Below are 13,551 nucleotides of genomic sequence, written 5' to 3'. Positions count from 1 at the left end.
CTGCGCATGTGCTGACTCCAGGAGCGGTGCGTGCGCAGATGGAGTCTTCATCTAAGAGTACCATCTGCGCACGCGCTGACTCCTGCCACCATCATTTGAAACTGGGACCGTATGGAGGCCGGCCGACGCTGGCATGGTGGGAGTGACGCCGCACGCGCGTACCACTGCAGCGGCCATGGATACTGCAGGTGCTCTATGTATGGAGGGATGATGGTTCCGTCTTCCCCCATTTGACCACTCTATCTATACTATTGGTAACTGTATGGGTATTTCTAGTAGATGTCATGTGTTGTATTACAAAAATAGCCGCTATGTATAGGGATGGACGGGTTTGCTCATTAGCATGCTTCCCCTGCTTACTCCTACTGAATCCGCTCATGGCACAGACCTTCTCTCCCTGAAAGGAGATTTGCCCTCTTTCTTGCCCTTCATATCCATGGCCGCTGCAGTGGTACGCGCATGCGGCGTCACTCCCACCATGCCAGCGTCGGCCGGCCTCCATACGGCGTGACGCGCGCATCCTGTGTGACGACACGGGAAGTGCGCGCGTCACTTCCGGGAGTGCCCGATGACGCGGTCTCTGGCCGGAGTCCCGCCTTATGCGCGTCCAATGGCTGCTTAGCGGCCCGGGCAGTGGGATATTTAAAGACAGAAGTGTGCCTGAACCACACCACGTCACGGCCCCCCGAAGAAGTTATCGAAACGTGCGCGTCGGGGCACGTTTTCCTCGGTCCCGGCTACCTATGGGTGAGTGCTTTGAGGGGATTGTTTTCAGCCTATGTGTACCCTTCCCTGGGCTGGCTTCCCCCTTTCATTGGGTGTTTTTTGGCCCCTCGGAGTGATGAGTGACCAAGTGTTATTATACCTATCACTCTAGATAGTGTTCTTATGCTTCTAACTTTGCATACGATTTGTGTAAATGTATAAATAGGTTATATTGGTCCTCTTAACAACTCTGTGAGGCCCTCCAACCGTGAGGATATGGATATACTGCACTTCCCATATGGTCTGGTGATCTGTTTCATCTGTGATTCTGCCTTAGCCTGATCAATGTTCACTATTTTTCTTAAATATGTATTTTATACTACTTCCTTTGCTATGTACTAAAGTGAATAAATATTTTTGATATTTTTGCAAAGGTTGGTATATTGATTATTGACTCGACCTATGACTGCGTTACCCCTGTTTCTCTTTGTGTGTGCACATAAAGCAGCTGGCTACTGGGGATTGTAATCTTCAGCGCAGGGTGGCCCAAGCCCCCCCACCCACTGCAAATTGCAGTCGGCAGCCACCCCAGAAAATAGCTCTTTCATAGAGGCGCCATCTTCTTGTGCTGTATCAACTCTTCCAGCGGCCCTGATGGCAGGTTACAGGCTGGGTAATAAGGGGTTAATACCGGCTTTGTTTTACCACCTGGTGTTAAGCCCAAGATTCTTAGTGTCAGGCACGTTTAACCCGGTCATTAAGAATCTCCAATAAAGGGTTAAAAAAAAAAATTACCGTATTTTCGCTTTATAAGACGCACCTGATTATAAGACGCACCCCCAAATTTGGTGAAGGAAAAGAGAATTTTTTTTTTTTTAATATTAAATGGGGTCCATCTTATAATGCCAGTGTCCGTCTAAAAAAATCATATAGGGTATATGTCCCTCATAGCCCCCCATCTTAAAATTAGCCCCCCTTAATCTGGATATGGCCCCCTTATATTGAATATTACCCCCTTGTGCTGGGACACGTCCCCCTGTGCTGCCCATGGCCCCTATAGATGGTACACCTCCCCTGTGTTTGATATGGCCCCCATGTGTGCTGCCCATGGCCCCTATAGATGGTACACCTCCCCTGTGTTTGATATGGCCCCCATGTGTGCTGCCCATGGCCACTATAGATGGCACATCTCCCCTGTGTTAGGTATGCCCCCCATGCTGCTGCCCATAATAAAATAAAACACACTTTCCTTACCTTCTCAGCGCTGTCCCTCCTCGTGTCTCCCACCTCGCAGTTGAGCTCCGGCTTCCTCTACTTCCTGGTTCTTGCTGCCGGTCATGTGATCGGCATGGCAGAGTGATATCATCTCTGTGTGCCTTATCACAGACAGCAGCAGCAGGAGACCGGGGGATCAGCGCTGGAGCTAAGTAAAGCTTTTTTTATTTTACCATGGGCAGCAGCACGGGGGCCATATCTAACGCAGGGGGGATCATGTGCGATCAAAGGGAGCACAGGCAGATATAATATGCCTCGCTGCCCCAGCCCCTCAGCGAGATGCAGTTTCAGCACCACGCTGCTGATGGACAGCGGCTGTGCATATTATATGAGCGGGAGCAGATCAAACTCTGCCGCCCTCAGCTGTCACCTGCCCCTAGCACCCGCTCAAGAGCGGACCCTGCAGTGTAATTAATATATATATATATATATATATATATATATATATATATATATATATATATATATATATATATATAATATATATATATAATGTGTGTGTGTGTGTACCCCCCCCCTGTATATTCGGTTTATAAGACGCACCCCCTTCTTTCCCCCAAAATTTGGGGGAACAAAAGTGCGTCTTATAAAGCGAAAAATACGGTACTTTATTAGAAATAAATACACAGACACACTTAGGGACTCCATCTTTATTACTCCCTCTCACAGCTCCACGATCCTGGTCTTCTGTCACTGATCTAGCTCTGCTATATCAGAATTCAGGGGGGGAGGAAGAACGCTGCTACTCAATGAGTGATCAGAGGCTGCGGGTTGGTAAGCGGTGATGTCACCGCTGCTACCATTGCCATAGTAACCTAACGAACGGGTTACTATACTATAGTAACGGTGATCTCTGATCACCTTATTCCCAGCGCCGCTATTAATCACCGGCTGTGGCAGCCAATCCCTGCATGTGGGCTGACTGTGTAAATAGTGTCTAGATGCAGAGGGGAAGCTGAGCATGTACTCGAGCATCTCGCCGGTACACAGCGGTCGCCGAGTTTACAGAGTACTGAGATGCTCAGGCAAGCACCGTGTACCAGCAAGCATGCTGACACTACAGGACCTTTTGCACAATGTCATAATCCTGTGACCCAGTCTGTAGCCAATGAGATAATACAACATTCCCACGTGACTGATCACATGGCTATGATGTCACGAAAGGTCCTTTGGTTACCGGGAGAACACCGCGATGATCGTACTCAGAAGCAGCGGGAGACTGCTAAGTAATGTTTATTATTAACTGTATTCTTTATTTTACAGCCCCCCCGCCCTGATCCCATAACGGTAAAGTCCAAGATCGGTGATCGGACGCAAGATCGTGTTAGCTCGATCCCGATCTACAAAATGATCCGAAGAGTCTCCCCGATCCTGACCATCGTGGGGATTGCCCATCACTACTCTTAAGTCCCTGTTACACGCAACGACATCGCTAATGAGATATCGCAGGGGTCACGGAATTCGTGACTCACATCCAGCGTTGTTAGCGACGTTGTTGCGTGTGACACGAGCAACCGCTAACTATCCCAAGTTCCGCAAATATCGTTGATTGTTGACACGTCGTTTCTTTCCCAAATATCGTTGCACTTTTGGGACGCAGGTTGTTTGTCGTTCTTGAGGCAGCACACATCTCTACATGTGACACCCCTGCGTCCTCCGGCAATGAGGTGGGAGTGATGTTTATGCGGCTGCTCTCCGCCCCTCCGCTTCTATTGGTGGCCCGCTGTGTGACGTCACTGTGACGCCACACAAACCCCCCCTTCGAAAAGAGGTTGTTTGCTGGTCACAGCGACGTTGTTAGTAAGGTATGTGCGTGTGACGCGCACTACCGATATTGTCCGCGACGGGCAGCGATTTGCCCGTGACGCACGCACAACTGGGACGGGTGCGATCGCTAGCGATGTAGCTGCATGTAAAGCAGCCTTTAAGGGCTCGTTACACGCTATGATATATCAAACGATATGTTGTCGGGGTCACGTCGTTAGTGACGCATATCCGGCATCGTTTGACATATCGTAGCGTGTGACAGCTACGAGCGACTGTGAACAAGCAAAAATACCTTATAGTTGCTCGTTGACATGTCGCTCATTTTCTAAAAATCGAACGTCCTTCTGCGCGCCGGTTGTTCATTGTTCCCGAGGCAGTACACATCGCTCCATGTGACACCCCGGGAACGATGAACCTCAGCTTACCTGCGTCCCGCCGGCAATGCGGAAGGAAGGAGGTCGGCGGGATGTTACGTCCCGCTCATCTCCGCCCCTCCGCTTCTATTGGGCGGCCGCTGAGTGACATCGCTGTGACGCCGAAGTCTCTCCCCCTTCAGGAAGAGGATGTTCGCCGCCCACAGCGACGTCGTTCGGGAGGTAAGTAGGTGTGACGGGTTACCGACTTTGTGCGACACGGCAACAAATTGCCCATGTTGCACAAACGATGGGGGCGGGTGCGATCGCACGATGAATCGCCGCGTGTAAAGCGGCCTTTAGATGTCGAAATTGAACAACAGATTCAGAATACATTTTTTTCTAATTTAATTTCTGATGTTATGGTTCAAAAAAATTTACTTTCAAGATATCATTAAAAAATAATAACATTGTGTTTATTTTTAGCAGATGACTATATTGAGAGTTCAGATGGAAATCTATTATCTTCAGAATTTAAAACAGATGAAGAAAGTATCACACATGATACATATGAAGAGCATGCTGTTGTCCCAAATATATCTCCAGTCCTTCCTCAGAAAGCTTCATCATCAGATCTTTTCAAACAAGTCAAAAATTCCGATTTATCACAGAATTGTAAGCAAAACAAAAGTTACAGAAGGGATGTGGAACATGAAACGGCTCCTACAAGGGTGAAACCATTTTCATGTTCAAAACGTGGGAAATGTTTTACCAGAAAATCACATCTTAATATCATTCAAAAAACTCACACAGGGAAGAAGCCATTTTCATGCCCAGAATGTGGAAAATGTTTTACTCAGAAAATAACCCTTGCTAACCATCAAAAATATCACACAGGGGAGAAGCCATGTTCATGTTCAGAATGTGGGAAATGTTTTATTCAGAAATCAAATCTTGTAATGCATAAGAAAAATCACACTGGGGTGAAGCCATTTTTATGCTTGGAATGTGGGAAATGTTTTACTAGTAAATCAACTCTTGTTGACCATGGAAAACGTCACACAGAGGAGAATTCATTTTCATGTTCAGGGTGTGGGAAATGTTTTCATTTCAAATCAGATCTTGTTAGGCATCAAAGATGTCACACAGGGGAGAAGCCATTTTCATGTTCAGAATGTGGAAAATGTTTTATTCAGAAATCACACCTTGTTAGGCATCAAATATATCACACAGGGAAGAAGCCATTTTCATGCCCAGAATGTGGAAAATGTTTTACTCAGAAAATAACCCTTGCTAACCATCAAAAATATCACACACGGGAGAAGCCATTTTCATGTTCAGGGTGTGGGAAATGTTTTCATTTCAAATCAGCTCTTGTTAGGCATCAAAGATCTCACACCGGGGAGAAGCCATTTTCATGTTCAGAATGTGGGAAATGTTTTATTCAGAAATCACACCTTGTTAGGCATCAAATATATCACACAGGGGAGAAGCCATTTTCATGTTTAGAATGTGGAAAATGTTTTATTCAGAAATCACAGCTTGTTAGGCATCAAAGATCTCATACAGGGGAGAAGCCATTTTCATGTTCAGAATGTGGGAAATGTTTTAATGGGAAATCAGAACTTGTTGTGCATCAAAGATGTCACACAGGGGAGAAGCCATTTTCATGTTCAGACTGTGGGAAATGTTTTATTCAGAAATCAATTCTTGTTCGGCATCAAAGATCTCACATCGGGGAGAAGCCATTTTCATGTTCAGAATGTGGGAAATATTATATTCGGAAATCAGACCTTGTTGTGCATCAAAGATGTCACACAGGGGAGAAGCCATATTCATGTTCAGAATGTGGTAAATGTTTTATTAAGAAATCATATCTTGTTGTGCATCAAAGACGTCACACAGGGGAGAAGCCATTTTCATGTTCAGAGTGTGGGAAATGTTTTAGGCAGAAATCAAACCTTGTTGCGCATCAAAGATCTCACACAGGGGAGAAGCTGTTTTCATGCCCAGAATGTAGTAAATGTTTTACTAGGAAATCAGGTCTTGTTTCCCATCAAAAAAAATCACACAAAATAAACCATTTTATGTTCTGAATGTGGCAAATATAATTCTCAGAAATCACATCTTGTTAAACATGTGAAGAAGCCGCACAGGTAAGGAACCTTTTTCATGTTGTGAATAATCGAAATGTTTAACTGGTAAATCAAGTCTTGCCGACATCACAAAACCAACAGAGCAGAGCAGCCATTTTTGCTTTCAGAATTTGCCAAATGTTTTTATCATTAATCAGGTCTTGTTGTCAGATGAGTCACACGGGAGAAGCCATCATGATGTACCATAATTCAAAGGGTTTTATCCTAAAATCGGCTACAGTTCCATGAGTAAGTATTTGTGAGGAAAAGAACCATTTTTTTTTTTTTTAGAAATGATTGTTGTGAGGTAAATCCGGAGATATGAAGAGGAATTATGACTTCCAGTCATAATCGCTCTCATCACTCCATGGCCGTGCCCCCTCCCTTCTTGTTCTCAGATGTCCAGCATCTGTGAAGGTGTCACATCCTAGCAACACATCCCATGGCCATCTCCTGTGATATGGAGATTAGTTGACTTGGGGACAATGGACACAGGATGACTCCCTGCCGTGACCCTGTAGTAGGGGCTGCTATCTAATTAGCAAGCTTGGAAGTATCCAGACAGGACGACTCCAGTAAAAAATGGTTCATATCTCGCAAGCCATATTTCCGATAAATATGGCAACCATAAAAATGGTGTCTCCGCATGCGGACGATGCTGGCACACCCTTTTTATGGGAGCAGGACCTGGGGAAATACCCCAGGCGTGATATCAGCCAATGGGGAACTAGTAGACAAGTCATGAGTCCTCTCGTTCTGTAGCTAAGTTCATAGCTGTCACAATGAGAGCGTCGGCGTCCGCCTACGACGCTCCCAGGCCAAGTTATGGCCATATTCCATGTGTGGATATTGTCCATAACTCCAGCCAGGGGTGGAGCAGTGCTCCCTCTGAGGTCACTAAGGTAGGAGGGGACCTGGATTTGCCCAGGTTGATAACCCTACTTCGGCCATTTTCCAGGGTTCTTTCGCTGGGGGTCACGTGTAGGAAACATCTGTGGGAAGGATCCTAGAAACCTGGTCTACAGCGCCCCCCTGTGGCCAGACGCACAAGGTAACTGCTGGAACTGTGTATGCCTGTTTGTAAACCATGCTTTATCTGTAACTGTACTCTGACCTATGTATATTCTGTAGATTCCCTATTGTATATATTGTAGTTTCTAGTGTGCTTTAGGCTGATTAAATTATATAATTAATCTTGGGCTGTTCTGTTATCTCGATCTTGAATCCCACGTCTGTGTGTTCGGCTAATAGTTACCGTGAAGCGGTTGGTGGCAGCGAGTTGTGCCAAGGATTATTGTGGGGAGGCCAGTGAGATTCGGGGAGGTTTTATATATTCCGCCCGCGAAGGTCGGGGGAATATATACCCTACTCTCACCGGGGACCCTTCAATAATTGGCATAAGTAGTATAGCGGCCTCCTTGCTTATTGTCGGGCAATTCCATAATTGGCCTGACTATAAGAGGGGCGCTAGAGAGCGCGTCACGTGCTCTGTCTGTCGGTCGGGAGGTATAAAGGAGGGGTGACCCCCACTTGTTACCCCCCGATTGTGACGTACTGATAGCCAGCGCGGGGGGATTTCTGAGTGACCCCCCCCCGGTGGTTCGTCACATATTGGTGGCAGCGGTGGGATCGAGATAATAGTGTGTGTGAGTGTGAGACCCATACTCTCAGACACTAAAGACTGCCTGCAGCAGCTGTGGCTGCTGGGGTCTTCAGACTAGCTCAACACTAGAGTGTCAGAGTGCAGATACTGTAAGGTGTGTGGAGGCATCAGGTGTCAGTTCTGTGTCAGTGACCAAAAGTCTGCAAGAATGGCTGATGGCACCAGGAGCAGAGCTATGCAACTGGCCAATGCTAAAGCAGGAGCCGAAGAGAGGGAGGACGGTGCTGTGGACAGTAATGAGGAGGTTGCCCACGAGTCCTCCAGGAGCTCGACGCCAGAAAACCGTTCTGCAGAGGACAGCGCACAACCTGGCAATTATGGACAAGATGAGGAGCAGCTCACCCAAGGGTCCTCAATGAGCCAGATGCCAGCCCTCCGCTCTGCAATGGACAGTGAATCACCAGGCTCCGCAGCGGGCCGCAGATCACCACGTGCCATTCCACCGAGCCTGGGAGGCTCGGATAGCCTTCTTCAAATGGCTATGGCCCTTCTCCAGGCTGGAGACCAGGAGGGCTACAAGGAACTCCTGGCAGAGCGCAGGGCAGAGCGGCAGGCAGCGCGTGAAGAGCGCCAGGCAGAGCGTGAGGCTGCGGAGCGATGGCAACAGGCAGACCGTGACCACCAGCTGCAGCTAGCTCAGCTCCGGCCCTCATCAGCCACACGTGACCTTCAAGACACCAAACTTCCAAAGGTCCGTGTTGAGGACTTCCCAGTGCTGGAGAAGGATGGAGACTTGGACTCTTTCCTGACTGCTTTTGAACGGACTTGCTTGCAGCACCATCTGGACAAGGACCAGTGGGCCAAATACCTGACCCCCCGTTTAAGGGGTAAGGCCCTGGAAATCCTTGGGGACTTGCCTACTGAGGCAGATCAGGGCTACGACACCATCAAGCGGGCCCTGATCCAACAGTACAACCTCACTCCAGAGTCCTACCGCAAGAAGTTCCGGAGCCTACAGAAGGGACCAAAGGACTCCTGGGCTGACCACCGGCGGGCACTTGCCCGAGCTGCCGACCACTGGACCCAAGGCCTGCAGCTTTCCACCGGACCGGAGATCCTGGACTTGTTCATCACGGAGCAACTCTTGTGGAACTGCCCTGAGGATCTCCGCCAGTTCATCCGAGACCAGAAGCCAAAGGGGTCCACGGCTACAGCTGCCCTGGCCGATGACTACACCAACAATCGGGCTCCTGAGGCCAGGAGAGCAGCCACCAGCAGCACCTGGAGAGGGGGTAAGATGAACTCTGCGACTGCCCCACCTGCCCCTAGACTGCAGGGGGTGTCCCCCTCAACTCCCCTCTCCAGGCCCGTGGCAGAGCCAAGACGGTGCCACCAGTGCAACCTACCTGGACACTTCAAGGCCATGTGCCCTCAGCGTCCCAAGGCCCCGGCTCCGTCCCCGTCCCAAGGGCCGCCCAAGGTGTATTGTGTGGGTGGGGGTGGTGGTAGGTCCCTGGACAGCTTCCAACCTGTCACCGTCGGCCGGTCTGTGACCATAGGACTGCGAGACAGCGCCTCGGAGGTGACTCTGGTGCGACCTGAGATGGTGTCCCCCCAAGACTTGATACCTGGAAAAACCCTCGCTGTCTCCGGGATTGGAGGCATTGACCCGGCGCTGCCTGTTGCTGACATTTATGTGGACTGGGGCGCAGGGCGAGGGGTGAGAGAGGTGGGGGTAACTGATCGGATCCCTGCAAACGTGCTACTTGGGACAGATTTGGGGCAGATAACCTCCCAGTTTGGGCCCCCCCCAAGGGCTGAACCTTCAGCCAGTACTGACAGGCCTCCGGACAATGTTAATGTGTTATCTATGAATGATGTAAGGGAGGAGTGAGTGAACTCTGATACTTCTGCTTGCATAGACACCATAGACACACACACAGCTGCAGCTGTGACAGGGGAGGGGGTCAGAGAAAGGTGTGACAATGCCTCTACAAGTAACCAGCCAGTGAGCTGGGATCTGTTGCCCTCTGCAGGGATAAGCAGAGAGCAGGGTGCTGCAGGGGGAGGACCAGTGTGTGGGGTGGGGGCTACCACAGCAAATGTGGGGTCCCCAGAGATTTCACAGCGGGGTTCTGTTGCTGCAGGAGGGGAACAGGCAGGTGAGATTGGGGCCGGTCCAGGAGCGGAAGTGCTCCCAGGTAAGATCTCGGTGCATGGTTCCCCCACAACCGGGGTGTCAGGAAGCCAGGTAGGTCTGCCTGAACCGGCGACTTGGTCAGGAACGGAGGAGGAGCAGGCACGACCCACGGTCGCAGCGGCTGTGGCCGCTGTCACCCGCAGTGGGAGTGCTGGAAGCCAAGGGGCCTCCCGGAGGTCCGATAGCTCTTCCCCTTCTGACCAAGTGGCAGCCGAGTCAGGTGGAGGCCAGGACACAGGTCCCGGGGTACTGACTGAAGATGTGACAGTCTCGTCGATTCTGGCCACATCTAGTCAGGGGTTTCAGGCAGCGTTAGAAGCTGACGACAGCCTGAAAGCCCTTAAGGAGCAGGCGGCACAGCCTCCCTCGGACTCGGACCCGGAGCGAGTGGTCTGGGACCAAGGACGGCTGTACCGGGCCACGGTCCAGCAGGGTTCACCGGAGGCGTGGCCCAGGGACCGACAGTTGGTGGTACCCTATCCGTTCCGGACGGAGTTGTTGCGGATCGCACATGAGATTCCGATGGCCGGACACCTAGGGATCGCTAAGACCAAGGCCAGGTTAAACCAGCATTTCTACTGGCCAAAAATGGGGGCCGATGTGGCTGCCTACTGCCGTTCGTGTGAAACCTGTCAGAGAGTGGGGAAGGCGGGGCCACACCCCAAAGCCCCACTGGTATCTCTGCCAATCATCGATGAGCCTTTCAGGAGGGTGGCTGTGGATCTGGTCGGCCCGCTGGCCATCCCCAGCAGCTCCGGGAAACGCTTCATACTGACTGTAGTGGACTATGCCACCCGGTACCCAGAAGCAGTGGCCTTGTCGTCCATTCGGGCTGACAAGGTGGCCACCGCATTGCTGGAGATTTTCTCCCGAGTGGGTTTTCCCCAGGAAATGCTCACTGACCGGGGGACCCAATTCATGTCCCAGCTGATGGAGGCCCTCTGTAAGCAAGTCCAGGTGCGACATCTGGTGGCCAGCCCGTACCATCCACAGACTAATGGCCTGTGCGAGCGGTTTAATGGCACCTTAAAGCAGATGCTTAAGATGTTGGTCGACTCCCATGGGCGTGACTGGGAGCGGTATCTCCCACACCTGTTATTTGCTTACCGGGAGGTTCCACAGGCCTCAACAGGATTCTCACCGTTTGAGCTCCTGTACGGGCGACGTGTGCGGGGCCCCCTGGCTCTGGTGAAAGAGGCTTGGGAAGGGGATTTGGCCACCCCTGGAGTGTCGGTTATCGAGTATGTCATGCGCTTCCGGGACAAAATGCAGGCCTTGACGCAACTGGTACACGACAATATGGCTCAAGCCCAGGCCGATCAGAAGCGTTGGTACGACCAGAACGCTTGTGAGAGGACCTACCAAGTGGGTCAAAAGGTGTGGGTACTGGTCCCCGTACCACAGGACAAGCTTCAGGCAGCCTGGGAAGGCCCATACCTCGTGTACCAGCAGCTCAACCCTGTGACGTACCTGGTCACCCTGGACCCTGCCCGTGGAAGGCGGAAGCCCTTCCATGTGAACATGATGAAGGCACATCATGAGCGGGAGGCATGTGCACTCCCTGTGTGCAACCTGCCCGAGGAGGGAGAAGCGGAAACCCTCTTGGATATGCTAGCCCAGGTTAGGGCAGGCGGATCCATTGAGGATGTGGAGGTTGGCCACCAGCTCTTGGAGGACCAACGGTCCCAGCTGTGGGCCACCCTACACCCCTTCAGGGGGTTGTTTACCAACCAGCCCGGAAGGACTAACTTGGCTGTCCATCACGTGGACACTGGGGATCATCCCCCGATCAGGCGTTCAGCATATCGGGTCTCCCTGGAGGTGCAGCAACACATGCGCCAGGAGATTGACGAGATGCTGAAGCTGGGGGTGATCCAGGTATCCAACAGCGCTTGGGCCTCGCCTGTAGTCCTCGTCCCTAAGAAGGACCGAACCACTCGGTTCTGCGTGGACTACAGGGGGCTCAATGCTGTCACGGTCGCCGATGCGTACCCAATGCCACGCATCGATGACCTGCTCGATCAGTTGGCCGGGGCTCAGTACCTGACCATCATGGATCTGAGCCGGGGATATTGGCAGATCCCCCTGACTCGCAAGGCCAGGGAACGCTCTGCCTTTATTACCCCATTTGGACTGTACGAGTCCACGGTGATGCCATTCGGGATGAGGAATGCCCCTGCCACTTTCCAGCGGATGGTCAACACCCTGCTCAAGGGACTTGAAGGGTACGCGGCCGCGTACCTGGATGACATTGCCGTCTTCAGTCCCACCTGGGAGGACCACCTAGAGCATCTAGCACAGGTGCTCAGGCGGATCCACCAGGCAGGTTTGACCATCAAGCCGGGAAAGTGTCAGCTGGCCATGAGCGAGGTCCAGTACCTCGGTCACCGGGTAGGCGGGAGAACACTGAAGCCCGAGCCTGAGAAAGTGGAGGCCATCGCGTCCTGGCCCACCCCCAGGACCAAGAAGCAGGTGATGTCCTTCTTGGGGACCGCTGGGTACTATAGGAGGTTTGTTCCATGCTATAGTAGCCTGGCAAAGCCCTTGACGGACCTCACCAAGAAGAAGCTGCCCTCTGCAGTCGATTGGACAATGGACTGCGAGACAGCCTTCCGGGCCCTAAAGGACGCCCTGTCCAGCCCGCCCGTGCTACAGGCAGCCGACTTCACGCGGCCGTTTGTAGTACAGACCGACGCCAGTGACTTCGGCCTCGGTGCGGTGCTCAGCCAGGTGGACTCTGCGAGCCAAGAGCACCCAGTCTTGTACCTGAGCAGGAAGCTGTTACCAAGGGAAGTGGCCTATTCCACGATGGAAAAGGAGTGCCTGGCCATAGTGTGGGCCCTGCAGCGTCTGCAACCCTATCTATACGGGCGCCACTTCATCGTGGAGACGGACCACAATCCCCTCAGCTGGTTGCACACCGTCTCTGGGACGAATGGGCGATTGTTGCGATGGAGCCTTGCGCTCCAGCAATACAACTTCACCATTCGCCACAAAAGGGGCCGGGACCACGGTAACGCAGACGGGCTGTCCCGACAAGGAGAGGTCGCGGACGGGCGCACGGGGGAACACCGGAGTGTGCTGCCCCCTAGCGCCCTCAAAAGGGGGGAGGTGTGAGGTAAATCCGGAGATATGAAGAGGAATTATGACTTCCAGTCATAATCGCTCTCATCACTCCATGGCCGTGCCCCCTCCCTTCTTGTTCTCAGATGTCCAGCATCTGTGAAGGTGTCACATCCTAGCAACACATCCCATGGCCATCTCCTGTGATATGGAGATTAGTTGACTTGGGGACAATGGACACAGGATGACTCCCTGCCGTGACCCTGTAGTAGGGGCTGCTATCTAATTAGCAAGCTTGGAAGTATCCAGACAGGACGACTCCAGTAAAAAATGGTTCATATCTCGCAAGCCATATTTCCGATAAATATGGCAACCATAAAAATGGTGTCTCCGCATGCGGACGATGCTGGCACACCCTTTTTATGGGAGCAGGACCTGGGGAAATACCCC

General features: G+C 51.6%; 1 protein-coding gene across 1 annotated transcript in view; it reads left to right on the top strand.

Moving 5' to 3' along the window:
* The window catches only part of LOC142259186 (uncharacterized), a 291,572-nt gene that overhangs the window by 220,865 nt on the left and 57,156 nt on the right, over positions 1–13,551 (top strand). The window contains 1 exon segment of the mRNA XM_075331686.1: positions 4,587–6,175. Within this exon segment, the coding sequence (XP_075187801.1) occupies positions 4,587–6,175 (1,589 nt within the window).

Source organism: Anomaloglossus baeobatrachus (assembly GCF_048569485.1).
Source record: "Anomaloglossus baeobatrachus isolate aAnoBae1 chromosome 5 unlocalized genomic scaffold, aAnoBae1.hap1 SUPER_5_unloc_3, whole genome shotgun sequence".
Taxonomy (NCBI): domain Eukaryota; kingdom Metazoa; phylum Chordata; class Amphibia; order Anura; family Aromobatidae; genus Anomaloglossus; species Anomaloglossus baeobatrachus.
This window is presented reverse-complemented; position numbering and strand designations above follow the sequence as displayed.